Source organism: Bos indicus, chromosome 19 (assembly GCF_029378745.1).
Source record: "Bos indicus isolate NIAB-ARS_2022 breed Sahiwal x Tharparkar chromosome 19, NIAB-ARS_B.indTharparkar_mat_pri_1.0, whole genome shotgun sequence".
NCBI lineage: Eukaryota > Metazoa > Chordata > Mammalia > Artiodactyla > Bovidae > Bos > Bos indicus.
Window position 1 is genome coordinate 37,380,612 of NC_091778.1, and position 21,974 is coordinate 37,402,585.

General features: G+C 56.5%; 2 protein-coding genes across 16 annotated transcripts in view; both read right to left on the reverse strand.

The window, feature by feature from the left end:
* Positions 1-7,414, reverse strand: part of CACNA1G (calcium voltage-gated channel subunit alpha1 G) — a 61,987-nt gene extending 54,573 nt beyond the window's left edge. For 8 of the 13 annotated variants that reach the window (XM_070773283.1, XM_019982114.2, XM_019982117.2 and 5 more), the window contains exon 1: positions 6,427-7,413. In XM_070773283.1, the coding sequence (XP_070629384.1) occupies positions 6,427-6,668 (242 nt within the window). In that variant the 5' untranslated portion in view covers positions 6,669-7,413. Of the gene's footprint in view, positions 1-6,426 lie in introns of all 13 variants that reach the window. The other 5 variants (XM_070773277.1, XM_019982116.2, XM_070773276.1 and 2 more) reach the window with 1 other exon arrangement.
* A 6,244-nt stretch (positions 7,415-13,658) lies between these two features.
* On the reverse strand, positions 13,659-21,694 carry SPATA20 (spermatogenesis associated 20). Of its 3 annotated transcripts, none has more exons than XM_019982163.2 (16): positions 21,549-21,694; positions 20,401-20,580; positions 20,235-20,299; positions 19,898-20,052; positions 19,676-19,819; positions 19,371-19,572; positions 18,889-19,019; positions 18,685-18,789; positions 18,388-18,462; positions 18,082-18,291; positions 17,815-18,007; positions 17,326-17,494; positions 16,834-17,045; positions 15,236-15,435; positions 14,183-14,263; positions 13,659-14,018 (listed from the first exon to the last, which is right to left on the reverse strand). In XM_019982163.2, exons 1-16 carry the CDS (start codon positions 21,623-21,625, stop codon positions 13,848-13,850), a joined length of 2,370 nt encoding a protein of 789 aa, XP_019837722.1. In that variant the 5' UTR covers positions 21,626-21,694; the 3' UTR covers positions 13,659-13,847. The 3 variants fall into 3 exon arrangements, with proteins under 3 accessions (XP_019837722.1, XP_070629389.1, XP_019837723.1); XM_070773288.1 differs by lacking the exon at positions 21,549-21,694 and adding an exon at positions 20,730-20,864; XM_019982164.2 differs by lacking the exon at positions 18,685-18,789.
* Positions 21,695-21,974: the final 280 nt, after the last annotated feature.

Below are 21,974 nucleotides of genomic sequence, written 5' to 3' on the forward strand. Positions count from 1 at the left end.
CAAGTGCCACAGGACCACAGGCACAGGCTGCCTCTTCCCCATCAGCCCCCTGGCCTCTCAAAGCCCTCAGATGACCTCCAGACACATTCACACGTTTAGGTAATGAGGACCCACTACATACTAGTCCCTGTACTGGACACAAGCCTGGGCAGAGCAGACAGTACTGTGTATACAGACCATGCCACCACCACTCCTTCTTAGGGTCTCCAGCAAAGCTCTGTTTTTCAGCAAGGTGGAAAGAGGTCTTTTTAAACCCTGAGTCTCTCCACATAGTGGATTTCATTAAGGGATTCACTTCTAGCCCTCAGCAGGAGAATGTACAAAATGGCTTCCAGACCTTAGAAAGTTCTGGGGATCGAGCTCACATATAAATGATTGAGCATCCCATTTTCTCAAGGAAAACATGAGAAGGGTGGGAAAGAGTAAAGAGGCTAGAAGCAAGCAGAAATGGGAGGCCAGAGGAAGGAGAAGGCCTCGAGGAGGAAGGTGCAGAGGGGGTCATGGCAGGCCACAGCATGACCCAAGAAGCCAGACTCAGTGTAACAGTCAGGGCCCTGAGAAGATGGAATCTTCCCGTCATAACTCCACTTTCAGAGTTGAGAAGGCTTTGGCCAGGGACCCAAGAACTCTCCTTGAAGCTGGTTCCAGCCATACCCCATCTCTGTCTTGAACCTCAGACCAGTCTCCCTCTCTGGGAGTCCACATTCAACCTCCTCAAAGCCCTCCTACCCCCTCCTATCACCCAGGCCGTTTTCCCTGACTCACATCCCTTTCCACTGACAGGTACCCAAACTTCCCAAAGCACTACAATTTCCCTAACCTCACATCCTCACATGAATAAGAGTTAAAAAAAATTCCCAGGCTTTTGGGGTAAGTAGATGGAATGGGGAAATCAAAGGAGCGCTCTGTTTCCATGGAGCTGTTTTCCTGAGTAGAGCTAGAGCCCAGTGGATCTCTCCCCAGAATGAGGGTCAGCCAGGGGTCACCCTGGAATAAAGGGGACAGGGAAGGAGCTCCCTTGGGACCATCATCTGGAAAAGGAAGGACACAATTACTTTCAAGAACTGGCCCGCTTTCCCCAAGATAGCCCCCTCCTCTCTTCTGTAGGGAAGAGGTTCTGGAAGGGACCCATATGAGCAGATGTCTCCACATGGAGGGGAGGTGGGTAGCTCTCCTGGAAAGAGGAGCTCCTGGGACACCTGTTTGGACCTCCCTAATGGCAGTGAGTCCATCACATCATCTGTGCCCTCGTTTCATCTCCCTCGATGAGGCAGGGGCACTCTGATACATCCAAGCCCCTACACAGCTTAGAGTAGTGCCTGCCCTGTAGCAGATGATCAATACATGGGAAGAATGAATGAATGAATGAATGGATCAATCAATCAATATCCCTGCCTAGAAGCCAGATGTATCTCCCATTCATGTTTTCCTACCTTAATTGCTTCAACAGCGATAAATTACTGATAACTGGGGGTGGAGTGGGGAGAAGTGGCACTGTAAAGGAGCTATCCATCTTTCTATCCACACCTTACACACGCTCATGCTGAGGCTTCTTAGAGCCAGAGTCTGCCCGCAAATACCCCCACCTCCAGCTCTTAGCAATGGAAGCCCCTTCTTAAAAGCCCCCATAGACAATTCACCCTACTTCTAGGTACATCCTGCCACTCTCACCTCTCCCCCTTCCCTATAGATAAACATAAACAGAAAGCGGAAACCCCAGAGCACAGGCAAACTTGGGACAATCTAAACTGAGGAATAATTAATGGAGATGGGGGGTTTTTCACCCTTGTCAGGGTAGGGTTTATTTCCTTGAGAATATAGCCGTATGTCACTGTGTGATGTTCCTCTGTTGCCATAACAACAGGAGGATGTGTCACCAGGTGGTGTGGATTTGTTGCCATGGTAACAAAAAGGACCCTCTCACATATGAACTCCCCTTGCCCAGGCTTCTGTCTTATCCTCATGCAGGGAAGGGGAAGTGGGGAGACCCACAGGTTATCAGCTTCGGGAGGGGGGAACCATGTGACAAATCTCCACAGTAACCAGGGGAATGGGGGACACTGGTTGCCATAGTGACTGTGAGAGACCTGTGCAGTCACATGTCTACTGTTGCTATGGTGACTGTCCGGGCTGGAGTGGATCCCAAAGGGGGAGGTGGGTAGGAGAAGGGAGGATCTTTCTTCTCCCAACAACCCACCATCAAAAGCAGAGAAAAAGGAAATGGCAGGGTGAGGAACCCCACTTCCATCCCTCCCCCCTCCTCCCTACAAGAAAAAAACTAGAGCGTGTTATCTGCACAACTGAGTCTTCTCTGTGGGGCTTTATCTAGAGCCTTTCCCTAGTTAGGCAGCTATAAGGGAGAGGAAGGTAGAGCTGGACCACCTCCAGGGGTATGGGGGCTTGGGACAAGGCATGCTTGAGAAGGGAAGCAGCCCCCCAGCTGTCCCATTCCCTGCTAGGAGCCTGCAAATCTGAGACTAAGGAGCGCTAAAGAGGAAACTGGCCTGGACCCAGGAATCCTGGCCTCCTAGTACTCGTTGGGAAGGTGGGGTGCTTGTCTCATTTGCCTCCGGAGAGGCTGGTGTCTATGAGACTCAGCATTCCCCAGGTGGGGTGAGACCTAGGGGCTCAGGAGCAGGGTTCCTGTTGGGAGGCTGAAAAGGGGATTCCCCCAGCCAATCCCACCCCCCCCCCCACCACAAGCCTGTTTCACAGTGGTCTGCCCATTGCCTGTTCCAGAGTGTGGGTGTGTGGGGAGGGAGGTTTCCAGCTAAACTGAAAACTGCAGCCCTGAGAAAGGCAGCCAGCCCCACCCAGAGACAGAGACGTGAGACACGGGGACACAAGAGAGCCGGCCCGCTGGAATCTTTGGGAGGGAAAATAGGCCAGAAATCTGATTCAAATGTCTGTGACTCTGTGTGTGTGTGTGTGTGTGTGTCGGCGTGCGTGCGTGTGTGTGTGTGTGTGTGTGAGCAGTTGTGTCTGTCGCCATCCTGGCTGAGGCAGGCAGGGCGGGGTGAGAGCTCGGGCGGGAGGAGGCAAGGGTGAAGGGGGGCTATGTGGTCGGGATAATCCCAGGAATGGCTCCAACTGGCACTCTGGGTGATGGGGAGTCCCCCAACAGTTCAGAAGAGCAGAGTGTGTGCGGAGCTGGGAAGAAAGGTGGGCCTGGGACAGAAAGAGTGCGAGGGGGTGCTCTGGCCATCTCAGCCTAGTTCAGTCCTCTAGCCCCAGCCCTTCTCCCCAGAACCTCTCTGGAGGTCCTTGGGGTTGAAAACGAGAGGGGGGAGCTGGTGAGGAGATACGAAGAACACCTCCCTTCCATTTTCTCTGAAGACCAAAATGGAGACTTCTCCCTAGGGAAGGGAAGCAGGGGAGCTTGGGACACTGGGATGGTGGCAAGGAGAGCTCCAGAGACTCCCTGTGCCCCCTCCCCTCCAGACACACACACTCGCAGACACACGCAGATCACACACTCACACTCACTTCTGGAAGCCATTAGGGCTCCTGCTGCTCAGGCCTCCCCCTTCTCCTCCCCCAACTCCTGGCAGGCTCCCTTCTCCCCCTCTGGCCCCCTTCCCACTCCCCCTCTCGGCATCCCAAATGCCAGCCTGTGATTTCCAAATGAGAAAAAGCTGTGCTGGGCTCTGAGCTTGGAGAAACTCCTACACAAACTTCCAGATGTGACACAACAGCCGAGAGGGAATGCTCAGGATCTCCTTCCCAGGAGGGGAAACGCACTCCCTCACACTTGAAGAAACATATACTGCAAAGTCCAACACACTCCCTTCCCTATAGCCTGGGAGGAGGGGGCCTTTCTGACTGTCCATGAAGCCCTGGTCTCCCCAGTACCAAAATATGCACTTCTAAGCTCCTCCTTCCTTTGCTGTCACCCATCCCTCCCAACACACACACACACACACACACACACACACACACACACACACATGCACGCACACATTCACACATACACCACGTCCCACCTGGGTCTAGATCCCCTCTCTAGGAAACCCGGTCTCTTAAAGAGGCTGAGAAGAATGCCAAGAAGAACCTAGTGAGCTTCAGTTCGTTGAGGGGAGGTGTCCCGTCCCCCAGGCCCAGAGGTGCAGCCAAGGGAAGCCTCGAGAATAGTAAAAGGACTGAGAGAAAGATTGAGGTCCAAGAGTCAGTCCAGAGCCCCTCTGACAAGAAAACACAGGTTTCTTTTGATACAGGATGTGATGAATATGGTGAGGGCACATCTGAAGCAGCTCCCTTGCCAAGAAATTGTTCTCCACCCATCCTCAGCCAATCCAGGCATAGGGGCTTGTCCAGACCTAGTAAAGCTGATGCCCCACACCCCAGACTCCCACCACTAGAGGTAAGCTTGCCCGCCCCACCCCCCCAAGATGAGCACTGGGCCTCCACCTCTCTTTCCTCATTCCAGCCCTCTCCACTTGCCCTTTTCCAGACCTCCTCAAGGAAGAAACCTGATCCCAGACCATCCACTAGCACCTAAGATAGGGTGGATGGGGGAGATGCTGGCCAAGAGGTCTGCGGCTTTTTGGAGGGAAAAAGAAGAGAAGATTTCTCTCTACGCACATAACCACCACCACCACACACCCCGGGGGCTCCTGAGAAGGAGGAGTTGGGTCTAGTGCTTTTTCACATTCACGGAGAGGGTGGGTGATTAGGAGTGGAGAGGAGGGATGCCCTGAGACTGTTCTTTTTTAGAGACATTTGTTCCCCATCTCTACCACTGAGAAAGGACTCTGGGGTGGGGGGTGGGGAGCCCAAATGTGCCAGATCAGCAGGTCCACAGACCTTTGAGGCAACCCCCTTTTTCTGCAGCTCAGAGAGAAAGGAAGGGGCAGGGGATGGAGAGAGGGAATGATGAGGGGAGCTTCCTAAAGACCCACAGGGTGCACAGGATGGGGGTTGCGGGGAGACCCAAGCTCACATCTCTGCTTTGCGCACTAGAGGCAGCAGAGCTGCAGAGAGAGGGCGGCACCAAGCTCTCCCCCTCCCCAAAGCAGAGTCCCAGCTCGGCTCTCAACTGGTTACAGGGGAGAACTGACATCTCTCACCCTGGGTCCAAAAGGGCCTCTGAGCTGGGAAGAAAGAGCCAGGAGAAGCTGTCAAGACCAGGGATGGCAGCCCATCCCACTCCCCATTCCTTTCGGCAGTGGTGGGACTCACCCAGGAGCTAGGAGCTGGGCATTAGTCAAGTAGACTAGGGGCTAAGGGGGAGAAGCCATGGGGGTAAGGGGGCTGGGGTCTCCCACACAATTCCAGACAGGGCACAGGAAAGAGGGCAATGCTAAATCTATCTTCCTGTAATGTGGGGCTTGCCTTTCACAAAGCCATCCAAGGAGTAGACATGAGGTGGTGGACCTAAGCTTTCCTCAGTGAACCAGCTCACAGCCTCACTGTTCCCGTGCCCCCCACTGCTTTCTCGGAAGGCTGTGGTCTCCATACCTGCTCTGCAGTCAGGCCGGAGCGCTCCTATAGAAAGGGGATGGGTAACTTGGACCTGCTTAAGCCCATCCCCCACTTGCCAAGCTCTTGCCACAGTCTTTCCCTCCACAAGAAAAAAATCTAGCACAAAACTCCCCAAGCCAACCTTAAGCACCCCGCATTGAATAAAGAACTGGGGAGAAGGGAGGCAATCGGAGCACTGGGTTCTTACTGAAAGGGTCTTTACTTCGACTCTGGGGGCAGATAGCTCTCCTCCACCACATCTTGTTCTCATTCTGCGCCCCTGACATCAGCCGCCGCCGGAATCTCCTTGTTGTGCCTCCAACCCGCGGGGTGGGGGTTGGGGGGGGGGGTTAGGACCTGGTCCCCGCCCCCCAGCATCTCCCTCAGGGTCAGTGAAAATGTCAGTCTCAAGGACCAGGTTGGGGAGGGGGTGGGGTGGGGTGGAGGAATTAGACCCTAGAATCCACTGCAAACTTTGGAGCTGGGGCAGGAGGGAAACCCAGGAGATTGCGGTACCCCCTCCCCCGTCCCCGCAGCTTCCTCCCCACCCCACCCCCCAAACTCGGAAACCAAACCCAGCTCGCTAACTGGCGGCGGGCGGAATAGAGCTCCCGGGCTCCCGAAGCTTCCCACATCTGGAGGATGACGACCCTCCCTTGCCCACATCTGGAGAGCATCCAGCTGCCAACCAATGGGGGCACGTCGCCTCTCTTTTCCTGGCCTGGATCCCAGCCCCTCAAGGAGGACTGAGGTGTGTGTACCGAGGTGGGGCTCGCCTGGGGTATCAGCCAAACCTGCTCCCGTCTCCGCTCCCACTCTGACACCCCCTCCCCTCCCTAGCAGCCCCCCTCTCATCTGCCCATCTTTCAAGCTCACTTCTCCGACTCACCTGGCTTTTGGTTCCCTCAGGCGGTGGCCCGCCCCCCTGCGGACCCCCCAGCCCGGCCGTCGTGCCCCGGAGGATATGGGTTACAGACCGTGCGGAGACACCAGCTCCGCGGGCGGCTGTCCTGGCTCAAGTAGAAGAAAACCACCGGGGCCAGTGCAGGGTATGGCAGCCCCTCCGCCTCGGAGTCCGCGCTGCCGGGGTCCTTTTCCGCCGACCCCGGCCCCGGCCGGTCCCTGGCCCCCGACAGGTCGTTGAGCCGCATGAAGCTCCGGGGCTGTCCTGACTCCTCGGCGCCCGCTCCATCCTCCTCCTCGTCCATCCTCTGGCCAGCCGGGGCCCGGGAGGTTTCGAGAGGGGCTAGCGGCGCCCCTCAGAAAAGGTGTCCTCACGCAAGCGGGGGGCCCCGGCGGGGGCGCATCTGGGGGGCTCTAGGGCGCAGGCTGAGCCCCCGGGAGGGCCAGTTCAGCCCAGATCCCCCTGCCCGCAGGGGCATGCTGCCCGCCGGGCGCCGGGTCGAAGGGAAGCCCCGCCTGGCGCGAGTCCCGCTTCCCCAGTGCTTTTAGGGCCCCCCGGGCCAGCCGGCCGGCTCCCCCTCACTTTGTTCTGGCTTCTTCGCTTCGCGCCCAGGCTCCGGTCGCCAGATTCGGCGCTACCTTCGGCGAAGCGGCCCCAAGAGGGAGAGAGAGAAGAGGGCTGGAGGTGGGGGGGTCCAAGGAGGGGCGCCCCCTCTTCCCGCGGCGCAGCTGGAGCAGGATCTAAGGGGTCAGCATCGTCCCGGCTCCGCGCCAGCGGCGGCGGGGGAGGGGAGGAGGAATCTCTTTGGGGGTGGGTTTGGAGGGGGTGGGGGGCGGCTCCTTCCTCCTCCCGGCGGCCGGCTCCCGGTCCAGGAGGGGCGGGGAGGTGACGAGGGGCCGTCCCAGGCGGGGGTGGAGGCGGAGATGCCGCCGCCGCAGCCGCCGCGGTGGCTGCTGCTGCCGTAGCTGTCGCCGGCGCCACTGCCTCCTCCTCCGGCCGAGACGCGGAGAGAGCAAGCGAAAGCGGCGGCGAGGAGCCGGGCGCACACCACAGCTGGATCCCTCACTCCAACTTCAAGCCTCGGCCCCGCCTCTCCCCAGCCAGCCTCGCAGCCAATGACCGCGCGCCGCCGGCCCCGAGCCGCACGTCCATTGGCTGGTCGGCGTGGCAGTGAGGGCGGGGGTGCCGGGGAGAGAGCCACAGCTGGAATCCGGTTCCCACCCCAAAGCCCGGGACCGCCTCTCTCCCCTCCTCTTGCCCCCGGTGTCAGCTCCAGAAGACCGGAGCCAATTAGACAGCTACCCAGACCGAACCCACTTTCCTATTGGCCGCTAAGGGCTCTGGGACTCTTCTGGAGGGAGCCCCAGGGACTCAAAAGTATTTGGAGTGGGGTCCTGGGATATCGTTGCGGGCCCTGGGGCATCCTTTGTCCAAGACCCCAGAATTGGACCGCAAATGGAGGGCGGGGCTCAGCTCTGGGAGGGCCTGGTGCAGAAGGAAGCAGACGGCCCGGAGTGAGGGGTGTGACCAGGGTCCTAGAGCAAAACCTTGGTTAATCTTTCATCCTGGAGTTGAGCCTGGGACCAGGACTGAGGAGGGGCGAGCGGAGCGGGAAGTCCGGGGGATAGCACTTCAGGCTGGGGGGCGCTAGTCTTAGGGAAATGGGCGGAGCCAAGGAAAGGTTGGAGCAGGCAAGGTCTGGGCGTGGTCTCTACCAACTTCTTGGGCTTGTTGGTCCTCCTCCCAGGTCCACTTTTGCTACTTTGACCCTAATCTCCTAACTAACCTGCTGACCTTGATCTCATGTTGACACTCCTAAGCTTCCGGAAAGGGCTTCGTGCTTGAACACATGGCCCCAGACAGGTCACAATGGACTCAGAGCCCAGATTTCTAAGAGCAACTGCAGAGAAAGGGGATGTTCCTGCCAAGGGACTTGCAGGGGTCTCCAGTGTGTGGGAGGTGGTGGAAGCATAGAACTGGGCTTTGCCGACTCTTAACCTGCAGTTTCACGAAGCCCCCATTCAGTGCCTCAGTTTCTCCTTCCCGAGTTCCAGTATGCCTGTCTGCAGGAAAGCAGGTTGGCAGGGCTACTCTTCTCGCACATTTCCACCTTACCCCAAGCAGGTCCTCGAGGGTTTGCTGCTACTCACGCTCGCGCACACTGGCGCAGACCCCGACCCTCACCACGCCTCTCCCTCCCGAATCCTCCGGCTTTGTCGGCCCCAGGTCCCTCTCGCCCGCAGCGCTACCCCTAAAGGTGGTGTGTACCCTGGATCGGGGTTCTGGGGTGAAAGGGGGCGGAGAGGGCATGCCAGGATTAAGACGTCGGGAAGCGCTTTCCCACCTCTGCTGGAGGTAGATTCTGCGCAACCAAGCATATCAGTTAGTTCTCTGGAGACTTCAGGGCCGCTTACGCGCCATCGCCGAGAGGCAGAGGAATGGACTGGATGACCTTCCTACACCCGCCATCACCCCGACTCCCTGGCGTTTTTCGCTCTCCCAAGGCTGCGTCACCCACGCCTCCTGCCGAGTTGGGTGGGTGTCTCAGCTCCCCCCAGGGCGGGTTTCAGGGAATGCAGTGGAGAGGGCAGAGCGGTTGCTACCTCCTAGGTTGCCCTTTCGCCGAATCTGGCACCTAGTTGTGCAAATGAGGCCGGGCTTTTTGCATTTCATGCTAATGAGCAAATCCCTGAAGAAGTGCCTTTCTCTCCTGGCGGGAGTCCTGCTCTCATTCCGGCTTGCGCCAGCGCCAGTCTTGAACTCTCAGTGGTCTTCTGGGAGAGGGGACTGTTTATTACAGTAGGCCCTCAGAGTCTGACACCTTTTTCCCTCTGGGCAGTCGGCAGTTTGCCTAGTTGGCTTGCCCTTCCCAGACAAGATCAGGGAAAGAGGCCCCACTCTAATCACGCCCCCGCCCTTAACAAAGAAAATGAAGCCAGAGAGGCTTGCCCTGTCCAATGGTCAGGTTTCCTGAGAGTCAGCAGACTGCACACCTTTATCCAGCACCATCCTCTAACCCCCATCTCTGGGTTGAACTTTGTTCTAGAACATACCCATAAAGGGGGGCAGATAACATGCACCATCAGAGCAAAGCATCCCTGAGCTTGGGGCCACCTAAGGCATCCAGACTCCTCTGCAGGACACCAGCGGACTCTGACATCCCTATCAGAGATGCTCACTGTTGGTGTGAGTGCAGGAGGTAAAGAGGGAGGCAGGACCCACAAAGAAGGCAAAGGAAGCCATGAAATCATCTTTAATTCCAAGCCTCAGCTCTGACATTACCTCCTCAGGGTGGCCTTCTTTCAGCAAGTATTTAGTATTACAGTACCTACTAAGTGCCAAAGTGCTGAGGACACCATACTGGGTCACGCCAGAGTCTGTAATCTCAAAGGACTTGGCCCAGCCTGGGTTTATGTCTCTATTTATGGCAATGAAATGGTTGTATTCCCCTCTAGGCTCTATGTTCCTTGAAGACAGGGGCTATGTCTATTTTGCTCATCAGTTTGGCACATAGTAAGTATGGCAGAAAGTGAAGAGGAACTAAAAAGCCTCTTGATGAAAATGAAAGAAGAGAGTGAAAAAGGTGGCTTAAAGCTCAACATTCAGAAAACGAAGATCATGGCACCTGGTCCCATCACTTCATGGGAAATAGATGGGGAAACAGTGGAAACAGTGTCAGACTTTATTTTGGGGGGCTCCAAAATCACTGCAGATGGTGATTGCACCCATGAAATTCAAAGACACTTACTCCTTGGAAGGAAATTATGACCAACCTAGATAGCATATTGAAAAGCAGAGACATTATTTGCCAACAAAGGTCTGTCTAGTCAAGGGTATGGTTTTTCCAGTGGTCATGTATGAATGTGAGAGTTGGACTGTGAAGAAAGCTGAGCACCAAAGAATTGATGCTTTTGAACTGTGGTGTTGGAGAAGACTCTTGAGAGTCCCTTGAACTGCAAGGAGATCCAACCAGTCCATTCCAAAGGAGATCAGCCCTGGGTGTTCTTTGGAAGGAATGATGCTAAAGCTGAAACTCCAGTACTTTGGCCACCTCATGCAATGAGTTGACTCATTGGAAAAGACTCTGATGCTGGGAGGGATTGGGGGCAGGAGGAGAAGGGAACAACAGAGGATGAGATGGCTGGATGGCATCACTGACTCGATGGATGTGAGTCTGAGTGAACTCTGGGAGTTGGTGATGGACAGGAAGGCCTGGCGTGCTGTGATTCATGGGGTCGCAAAGAGTCGGACACGACTGAGCAACTGAACTGAACTGAAGTAGGTGCTTAATAAATCTGTTAGATGAATAAGTAACCTCAGGTAGACAAGGGGAATGGGAGGGGTAAGAAATTCCTTTCTCTGGGTCTCAGCTGGTCTGTGTCTAAAACCTCCTCTGATTTTAGAGGAGAAGCCCCGTATAGACCCTGCTCCACCAGCCCTGTCAGCCCACTCCCATTTACACCTCCCTCAAGTCTGGATGGTTCCCTCAGGAACTGAGAGAATCCTCCCATTGGTGATGCTCTCTGCTCAGCAATGATACACTGTCCCATTTAGTCACCTCACAGCCTTGGGAGTTGGTGGCTGGGTGGGTGCTGGGAGCTGGGTGGTATTTTTTAGATAAGGAAACTGAGGCTCCAGGAAATGATTAAATTACTTAAGTGACTGCCCAAACTACGAGGCCCTCTCTCCAATGGCCCTGGCCCACAGCTCCTCTAGGACAGTCCTACTGGCAGAACAAGGAGCATACTCAAGAGGGACCAGAAAAGGAAAAAAGAGGCTGAAGACTTAAAACCCCACATTTGAGCAAGACTTATGCTCAGCTGTGCCCTCTTTAGGAAATGGAAGCACTTCTAAGAGAACTAACCCTTTAAGGCCCTTACTCTCCTCAGAACTCATTTACCAACTCCCATTGTCAGGTGTGGGATTCCCTGATGGCTCAGTTGGTAAAGAATCTGCCTGCAACCCAGGAGACCCTGGTTCAATTCCTGGGTCAGGAAGATCCGCTGGAGAAAGGATAGGCTACCCACTGCAGGATTCTTGGGCTTCCCTTGTGGCTCAGCTGGTAAGGAATCCACCTGCAATGCAGGAGACCTGGGCTTGATCCCTGGTTTGGGAAGATCCCCTGGAGAAGGGAAAGGCTACCCAGTCCAGTATTCTGGCCTGGAGAATTCCACGCAGGGGGTCACAAAGAGTCAGACACAACTGAGCGACTTCCACGTTCACTTTCATTGTCAGCATGCCTGATACCAGGGCAAGGAAAAGAGGTGAGACAGAGACAGAAGACTGGCTGAAGCGGCACTGTTGTCGGTAGCGAGCTGCTCAGGTGTGTCCAACTCTTTGGGGACCCTATGGACTGTAGCCAGCCAGGCTTCTCCATCCACGGGATTTCCCAGGCAAGAATACTGAAGTGGGTTGCCATTTCCTTCTCCAGGGGATATTCCCAACCCAGGGATCGAACCTGAGTCTCCTGCATTGCAGGCGGATTCTCTACTGCCTATCCACCACAGAAGTCTGGATGGAGGGGCAGAAAACACCAAATGATTTTCCTTCATAGCTGAACTTCCTGGGGGAAGAGGAAGCCTTAGTAGTCTTTATTGTATGCCAAAGACCCCAGAAAGAATGAGTTGTGTCAGATGCTTTCAGACCAGTTTTCTTACCCTCTCTGGGTCTTGAACATCTATTCATATGAAGCAGAAGGTACCTACCTTGCCATCTCATTCATGAGGGTCAGTGGGACAACTGAGTTAAGAGGGCTTTGCAAACTGCCTGGACATTTTCAAAGCCATGTCTGGGGCTGAAAAAAAAGGCCACCTGTGCTTCACCATGCTCCACCCTCCCTCCTCGAGCTTCCTTTGTAGCTCAGTTGGTAAAGAATCCGCCTATAAAGCAGGAGACCCGGGTTTGATTTCTGGGTTGGGAAGATCCCCTGGAGAAGGAAATGGCAACCCACTCCAGTATTCTTGCCTGAAGAATCCCATGGACTGTAGCCTGCCAGGCTTCCTCTGTCCATGGGGTCGCAAGAGTCGGTCATGACTTAGCAACTAAACCACCAACCACCACCCTCCCTCCTCATTGCACCCCAGACCAGTTTCTGCTTATCCAGACTTCCTGGCCAGGGTGAACAGGCTTCAGCCAGAAAGGGCTAGCTGACCTTGTTGGCTGGAGCCCTAATCCTCTCCAGATCGGCCGGTGGCTTGCCACTGGCCCATCTGCCCATCCCCAGGTCCCAGTGACCATTGGTGGCTGTGATTAACAGTGTGCAAGGGGTGGCGATGGTCCTGAGCAGAACTTGAAGTGGTTTACTTCATTCTCCCAGCCCCTTCCAGCTCCACTCCTCTCCTCTGCTGACATCCCCACAAGCAGTGGCCCCATTCAGAGCTTATCTCTAGCAGCCTCTCCCGGCTCTCTACTCCTTGGCTCTGGGGCTACAAGGGTACCTAGGTTCACCAGACCCCCAAAGGGCTCAGGGTTGAGGTGCAGCCCCATTACTCTGTACTTGCCCTTCCCAAAGAATGCTTCTAGTCCCCTCTTCCTGGAGGAAAACTAGATGGGGCTTCCAGGGCCTGTGAAGATGTGGGTGCCAAGGATGAATCTTGTGAGCATCTCCCAACACTGAGGGAACAGAAGGAGATCACAGGCAGGCAGAGATTGTCCCTGCAACAGGAAGTGCTCAGGTTTGGAGAAGGACTTCCAACCCAACTCCTTCCCTGGACTGACATATATGAAATCAGGAGGATGGACAATATGACTTCCTGTGGGAAGGCTGGGAGCTGGATAGATACCCCAAAAGAAACGTCCTTGGTCCTGATAAGAGCAGCTCTTATAATGGACCAGTAAATATACAAATTCCATGAAAAATGAAAGCTCATATGAAACATCCCACTTCCCCAGCTTAAAATTGGAGGAGACAATGGGAAGGACCAGAAAATATGCAAATTCCATGAAAAATAAAAGCTCGTATGAAGCATCCCAGCTTAAAATTGGAGGAAACAATGGGAACAGAGGCAGTGACCTTTCTTAACCCTGTCTGAGGGTAAGGACTGACCTTTCTCCTCTTGTGCAAGTCCATACCCCACACCCATCCCTGGTGACCATTACCAGTCCCCTGACCTCAGCTTCACTCAGGTTGTAATGACCATGGAGGGGGGCAGAGTCAGCTTGGTGTCCTTTGAAGGTAAAAGAGGAATCCAAGAATACAGGGGGATCATCTAGGGGCTCCCAGAAAAAGGGACCCTGGGCTGCTGGTTCCCACGCTGGAGGCCCCGCCCTCACAAGCAAGGCTAAGGCCCAGAGGTTCCCTCGGGACACTTAGGTTTATTCCAGGGTGAGCGGGTGCTCAGGGGGGAGCAGCAGGGGTGGCCGAGGCCACCTGTTGATATGGTGCCCAGGGGTGGCCAAAGGTTCTGCAGGGCCCTGCAGGGCCTGAGTCTCTGGTTGGTTGGGAAGCTCCACCTTCTGCCCCAGCCCAAAGTAGGGGAGGCAGTCACTGATGGAGCACTTTCCGTAGTTCGCAGGGCTCAGTGATGGGCATCGAGCAGGCCTGATTCTCGCACACATAGGCAGTGGCCCGGTCTTCTAGCCGCCGAAGGGTATTCAGGAAGGGCAGCTGGCGGGACAGGAAGCTCGAGGGGTCCCCATCAGCCAGAATCAGCACCTGGGAGAGCGACAGAGTCACCCGGGGCCACCCAGACACCAGCAGGACCCACTGGTGGGTTTCTTCTCCAAGCCTTCAGAAGAGCCAGAGATACTGGGGAGCTGAAGAAGTGAGGGGTCCCGGGCAGGGGAGGCTGAGAGTGGGGCTGGGCTCAGAGACCAAACCTTGTTAGGGATGTAGATGGAGTGGACACACTGCAACAGAGCCTTGGTATCCTTGGCCTGGGGGTCCCCACAGATCACAATCTAGCCAGAACAGAAAGGTTAACTCCAGTGGCTGATGCCAAGAGGCTGGATCCAGACCTAACACGCCCTCCCCATCCTCCTGCCACCCATCCTATATGCCTAAGAAGAAATGGGGACTCAGCATCCCCCAGATCAGCGGCCAGGAGGCTGCATCAGATTCGCTGCTCAGCAGGGGAGAGCACACACACACACACACACACACACAAATGAGAATACACTAGGTGGCAGGGTCATCTGTAGTGATAGAGATACACAGGGACATGCACACATGGGCAGAGACATCAGCACACACACATAAGACTTGATACACTGGAAGACACACAAACACACAGAGAGCCATACACAGAGAGACAGAGTCATCACACACACACAGAGCAGATGCCCACAGCGAGGCAGACACCAGACACACACATACACGCACAAACACACACACACAGGCCAACATACAAATGTAAGCAGGCAAACCTAGACATGGGCCACACACATACAACCGGGCGATCATGCACTGGTGAACACTCACCCCAGCACACACTGAAGGCAGGCACGCAGTCACACACCTCCAGAGTTATACAAATCCAGATGCACACACACAGCAATAACACACACAGGGACATACACCCAGAGGCACATACCTGCACACTCTACACTGCGGACCCAACTATACTGACACACACAGGCACACAGACACACGTTTCAGCAACTGCAGGGATCCATGTTTAACCCTCTCCTCTGAGAACCCTACACATAGGAACTCACAAAGGCACCTGCTCGTGATGGAGACCTGCCTCAGACACGTACAGACTCTTCTGCCTGGAAAAAGCAGCCTTACAGACCTTCCCTCAGAGACACACACTCACACAGGGCTACACACTCAGGGACCTGAGCTCTGGGGACAGCCCCAGGAACTGCACTCCATGCCTGCACTGCAACCCCAGCTTCCCTCCACCCTGGGTCCCAGCCCAAGGGCCCCACCTGCTTGAGGGTCTGCTGGTGGGCTGAGAGGGCGCGGACCATCTCAGGCAATGCCACGGGCACACGGCGCATGCGCTCAGAGAAGGCGGTCAACAGGCACACACACTTGTCCATCCAGTCCTTGTGGCCCGTGAAACCGTGCAGCCGAAGCAGGTTGTGGGCCGACACGGAGTTGGCACTGGGCTCTGCACCATCCTGGTCTGCAGGGGACAGGGAGGGAGGGTCACTGGGTCCCAGAACCCTAGTCCAGGACTGTTGCCAGGATGGCAGGGGCCTGGGGTGGAGGAGTCCCTGCCCACCGGCTCCTGCCCCAGGTCTGAGAGTGAATGCCAGGCCCAGCAGTAACTGGCACCCTCATATGCACCTGCCCAGACTGAGCTGTTGCTCCCCAGGGTCCTGCATCTCCCAACTGAAACCTCCACCCAGCCACCAACTGCCCTTCCTTCCGACTTCCTCACCTCCCACTTCTAATCCACTGTGAATCTGCAGGGTCTGTGACCAGAATGGATCCAACCTGACCACTTCTCCCATCTTGTACTTCTGCCTTGTCTGGACCTTCGCCATCACTTGCCTGGACTGAGCACCACTAACGGGTTCCTACCTAGCCTCCTTGTTTCCCCACCCCTTCTCTATCGTCGGTCAGAGTGACACTCTGAGATCTAAACCAGAGCAGATCACAACCAACTTGAAACTCACCAGAGCCTTCTCCTCCTTGCCACATTTGTTAGACCCTGCAGGGATCCAGCCTCCCGGGCATCCTCCCCTCATGCTGGCCTCTGCCCCTCTGCCCTCCCAGACACAAGCTGCCCATTCAGAGCCTCTCAGGGGCTGTTCCCTCCACCTGAAATCCCTCTCCTGCTCCTGCAGGACCACACGGCTCTGTCTTGCCCTCCAGTCCTTGGTTAAATGACACCTGTCAGGTTTAATTTGACTTCCCCGCTGAATTGGGCCCTACCATTGTTTTGTCCGGGACCTTTCGGTCATTCAGTTAACATTTATTGAGCACCTAATTACATACCAGATGTGCAGGAGATCCTGGGGACACAGCAGTGACAACATCCTGACCCCAAGACATTTAAGTCTGGGTGCCGTTAACAGACTAGATGCTTCGGGTGATGCTAATGCCACTGAGAAAAGTCAGGAACGCGGTACAGTGGGCAGCTCCTACTTCTCCATGGCACCCACGATTAAACTATGCATCTGTGTGTGCAATTTTGCTTTAAACAGTACTGTCTGTGCATTGGCTCCCTTACTACCTAGGAAGCCTTATGACAATTGGGATGAAGTTGGCCTTGTTTAGTCTATCTAAGCATGTCAGTTACTGTCACTAAGCATGTTCACAGAATAGCTACATTAATCTTCATGTCAACCATGTAAAGAAATGCCACCATTAGCACCATTTTGCATATTAAGAATCTGAGGCTTTGAAATGTAAAGAGACCAGTTCAAAGTCACTCAGTGCTAAAGATGTAAGCCCAAGAGGGCCTGGGCCCTGCCCTTGCCAGCTCTTCACCACCACACCGCACTTACTCCTCCCCCAGGAAAAACCAAGCCCGGTGGGGTCCAGTCCCCCAGGCCAGCTCCACACCCTCACTGACCGTCCTTCAGACGCAGCGGCAGGCCAGCCCCCAGCTCGGCCTCACTGCAGAAGTAGCCGCCGCCCCGGGAGTCCCAGAAGAGCCTGTCCTGTGTGTCCTGCAGCCGCAGAGCCCACTCGAGCCACGCACTCTCCTGTGAGGCCTCGTACAAGTCCAGCAGGCCCCTCACCACGAAGGCATAGTCCTCCAGGAAGCCCCAGCAGGGCGGGTTGCTAGGGGGACAGGCATTGGGGAGGGGACAGGCCAGGAAGAAAGGCACTTTCACAGAAAAGGCCCTTTTCACATGCTTTTATCTAACCCTCAAAACCTAGCTCTTGGGTAGGTCCTGTTAGCCCATTTCTCAGATGAGCAAATAGTCTCAAGGTGGATAAGAGCTCACAGTGGGCAGCAAGCAGAACCAGGACTAGCACCTACCCAGAGGGGAGGAGAGGGGCAGGGAGAAGCCTGGGATGCCTAGGGAGGCAAGCCTTCCCAGGCTGCCCGGTACCCTACCTGTGTTCCACAGTCCCACCAGAGCCTGCATAGCAGGTCCGCATCAGGCGGCCACTGGCCACATCAAACATGTGCCGCTTCAGGAACTTGGCACCATTGATGGCATAGTTGATCACCCTCTCCTGGCCCAGAACAGCCCCAGTCACAGCAAAGCCAGACACCATCAGTCCTGGAGGCAGGAGACATGGGTGGTTGTGACCCCCGCCAGCGCCCTCCCGGTATGTCTGTCCAACCCCCCAAGCTCTGACATCTCCCTGGAGCAACAGGGCAAGTGTATAAGAGTTTAAGCTCCAGAGCCAGGCAGGGCTGGGCTCCTGTCTCTGTGAGACCTTGGGTGCATTACTGTAGGCTTCAGTTGGCTCATTTGTAAATTAAGGACAGTAAACCTGACAAAGAAAAAATTAATATTCACCAGGTACCTGACATACATAAGGGCCCTTGTGAAGGGGAATTCAACATATGGATCAGGCCTCAGACACAACACCTCACCATTCCAGGCAGCCAGCATCTTGCTGTCCAAGTGCGGCTTCGGCCGATGTTTCCGGGCCTGGAAGAGCTTCTCGAGGCCTGAATTGAGTAAGGTTCGTACGGCCTCCACGTCCAGGCCAAAGCGGGCGGCAGTCAGCTCCAGCGAATATCGGACGGTCAGCACGTTCTGGCCCTGCAGCTCCCCCTTGGGGTCCTGAGAAAGACAACTCTTGTCCAAGCGAGTCCACTGGCCTGTGTGGACTCTCCTGTGATCTCAGCAGTCCTCACCTGACTGGGGCTGATGTTGCCAGCCTCCGTGAGCCCATAGTGCTTCATGAGGAGCTGGCCTGAGGTCAGAGGCTCGGTGGCGCCCAGCACAGGCTCAGGGAGGAGATGCTGGACCTCCTTGACAGTCCACACGTAGAAGGCGCCCTCTTTGGGCCGCATGCCCCGCTCCGGCGGGGAGTCCGCGTCCTCTGCACTATAGAAGCCTCCAGACTGTAGGGAGGGGAGAGTTGCTGGCCCCTCCCTTCAGGACAGGGGAGGCCCTGAGCCCTCCCACCGCCAGGCCCGCCTGCCTCAGTGGACACACACCCGGTGACTCAGGTTCCGAACGACGTACTGCAGGATACCTTTGGCAACTTCGGAGTAGAACTCGTCACCAGAGATCTGAGTAGGGAGGGAGGAGGTTGTAAACAGAGGTCTCTAGGTACGAGGTGGGCAGCAAGCGTTCTCCCACGGGGGCAGGGAGGGAGGCTGGATAGTGAACATGAGACTGAATTAGGGGTGAAGTTAAGGGGGAGCCATAGGTCACCAGGCAGGCCCTGGAAGGGGCAGCCAAGGGTAGGTGGACAGGCTGGGTTTCCGCTCAGGGCTGGGGTCAGGGGTCACCTGGAAAGCTTGTGAATAGGCCACCGTGAGCTGTGCCTGGTCATACAGCATCTTCTCAAAGTGGGGAACGTGCCACTGGCGGTCCGTGGAGTAGCGGTGGAAGCCCTGAGCCAGGACGAACATGGGGCTGGAGGCTGACCCCAGCCACTGCCCCCACCCCGCTGCCGCCTGCTGCCCTCTCCAAGGAATGCCTGCCCCCCTCACCTGCCCCACGTGGTCTCGGATACCCCCGTTGGCCATCATCTTCAGGGTATGCAAGGCCATCTGCTGGGCCCGAGAGCCGTCCTGGGTTAGCCGGTGGCTGAGCCAGTAGGAGAACAGGAAACTCAGGATCACTGCGGACACCAAGAATACGAAGGTTAGAGAACAGGAAGGGCAGGGGGCCGAGATCTGGGTGGCCAGGGTTAGGGGTTTACTCAACAGGCAGTCTCTCTAGATAGGCTAGGTCAACCCAGAGGACAGGTGATAATCACCAAGGTCAGCATCAGAGAGAGTCCCTGCTAAGACCAAAAGTCATAGCTTCACTAGATGGCTGCTGACAGGCAGGATGGGGTTAGGCGGTCAATGGCCAGACAGGAGAGTGGGAAGTTAATAACCGAGACAAGAGTCAGAAGACATCACTGACTAGGGTAGGCTTCGGAAGGCCAGGCCAGGGCTGCAGTGGGCATGGGGCAGGGGGCATCGACCTGGTGTGGGGAACTTGGGGGCCTCAGCGAAGCCACCATACTCCTCATCATAGCCCTCATCCAGCTGCTGGAAGCAGCGGCTGTTCATGGTGGCAGCGGAAGGTGGCAACTGGCGGTCACCCATACTGATCGCCGACCGAGCCAGCAGAGCCGTGGTGACCCGCTGACTGTTTTCTAGCAGGGTACTCTTGTTCTGTTTCCACTGCGGGAGGCAGGGGCAGACCGGGAGGTCAGCATGGGGTGAGGGCCCCTCGCTTCCCTCACCCTTGACCCCCAGTCCCCTCTATCCCCCAGTGCATACCCACCTGGTCCCGTATCCTCATCAACACTGTGCGGAAGCCAACTCGGGTCAAGCCATCCTCAGGGGGAAAATAGGTGCCGCCCACAAAGGGCTGTAGGTCGGGAGTCAGCCACACACTCATGGGCCAGCCCCCACCACTGCTGGTGGCCTGCCAGAGAGAGGGCAAGGGTGAGGGGAGCAGCCCCATGTCCATGGGCAATCACCCATCCAAGGGAAGACCACTCACCTGCACAAAAGTCATATACACCTTGTCCACGTCAGGCCGCTCCTCCCGGTCCACCTTCACACTGACAAAGTCCTCGCTGAGCAGGCGGCCAATCTCCTCATTCTGGAAGGACTCCTCCTCCATCATGTGGCACCAGTGGCAGGTGGAGTACCCCACTGGAATAGGGCCACGGGGCCAGGGAGGACCAGTGACTGGTCAGAGAGGGGCAGCCAAGGGACTCTGGCTGGGCCTATGATGCCCTAGCATCTAGTTTCCTGGAAGGCCCCAGGCCCAAAGGACCCATCCCCTATCTACCACCACTCCCCTGCGCCCATCCCAGGAATGATGGATGCAGTACCTGAAAGAAAAATTGGCTTGTTTTCTTTCTTGGCCTTGTCGAAGGCTTCCTGTCCCCAGGGGTACCTAAGGCCAGCAGAGTGGGGCATCACTCACTAGCTCGGGAGGGGGGCAGTAGGAAGATTGAGGATCTAGCTGCCCCAGGAGGGCATCAGGAGAGGACTCACCAGTCCACAGGGTTGTAGGCATGTTGCAGGAGGTACGGTGACTTCTCATTGATCAGGCGGTTGGGGACCTTCTGGGGCGTGGACTGAGAGCAGTTAGTCCGGCTCCCCTTCCCTCCAGCAGGCATGGGCACTGAACTACTGACCGTCACACTTCGGTCCTTGTCCCGGGCGGAGCTACCCCTGGAGTGGGCAAGTGGGTCAGGCAGGTCAGACCAGGAGTCTCCACTGCTTCCACCTACACCCAGCCCAGAGGTCCACCTGACCACCCCCGCTACCCCCCACGCCCCGTGGTACCTCTCCCGGAACCCCCTGCTCCCAGCCCAACCCACCTTTCTGAACCACGGGGGAGACCGTGGCCTTTGTGCTCCCCCTTGTGTTTTTGGGGGGGTGAAGAAAGGTGGCTCATTGGGGGCTCCCTGCCAGGTTAGTCTCCCCCAACCTCTCCGACCTGGTGTTGGGAACGATGATGACTGTGAAGTCAGGGCGAGTCACAATGGGTGGAATGGTCCTTCAGGCTCCATTCTCTCCCCTCACCCGGCCCCACCCAGGGTGACTGTGCTGGAGGTTATCTCTGGCATGCCTGCCTGGGTATATGATCTGGGCAGGAGGGCTGCTGGCTGCTGTGTTTAGGACTGGGCCAGGTGAGGGGCAAGGAGAAGAAATTCATTTGGCATCAGGGACTCCCTCACTCAACATCCATCCACTGGGCACTTCTGGGGGGCCAGGTCCCCATTACCCTCAAAGAATCAGTAACTGGCTCTGATCTCAGGGAGCTCAGCCTGGGAGGGCAGCATGGGTGGGGCAGGCCTAAGCAGTGACAAGCCCTTGCAGCATCAAGGGCTGTAACAGGCCAGCCCAGGGTGCTGTTGGACAAGGACCCTTGGCCCAGCATTGGGGTTCAAGGAAGGCTTCCTGGAGATGGTGTCGGAACAGAGTACCTGGAGCAAGCGAGCCCTGCAGCTGGAGGGGAGGGAGGGAGGAGAGGATTACTGTCTGAGCCCGGTCGGAGGCGCCGGCCTTAGTCTGGGGGGAAGGCAGGCATGGGATGGGGAGGTGACCGGGCAGGCACAGGGGACCAGAGCCAGGACAAATGACCCCAGGGCTCCGCAGGCACCGGGTGCTGAAGCGTGCCCCTCGCCCGCCCATACCTGTAGCTCAAGGCGAGGACTGGCCCGGCCCCGGGCAGCAGGAAGCCGCGGCACCGTAAGGCCCGCGCGCCCAGCATGGCTGCTGGTGGCCGTCGGCCCGGACGCTGCGGACAGGAAGGGAGGGCGGGAGGGAAGGCCCAGGCACCGAACCGGCGCGGAAGTGTCTTCGCCGATAATCCCGGCAGCAGGCTGGTCTCTGAGCGCCGCTCGGTGGCCGATCACGGGACTGCAGACCGTATACTCGGGGCTTAGGAGGACACAGGTCTGTGCAAAAAACTGGGTGGACTCGTAAATCAGGGCCTGCGGGGAGGTAACCCTCTTACGGAGAATATGGAGGAAAGCCAGAGCATCCGGTCATTTTGTCCAACTTTGCCCGTTTTACAAATGGGAAATGAGGTGAGAGGCAAAGGCGTGGCTTTTCCAGGC

Bases quoted from the DNA above. Each gene is read 5' to 3' on its own strand.
- SPATA20 (XM_019982163.2), bottom strand. From the start codon at position 21,625: ATGCTGGGCGCGCGGGCCTTACGGTGCCGCGGCTTCCTGCTGCCCGGG. The intron at 20,053-20,234 runs GTACTGCATCCA...GCCCTATTCCAG, and splicing joins CAAGCCAATTTTTCTTTCAG to TGGGGTACTCCACCTGCCAC. The intron at 19,020-19,370 runs GTCGATGCCCCC...TGGTGTCCGCAG, and splicing joins CCCCAAGTTCCCCACACCAG to TGATCCTGAGTTTCCTGTTC.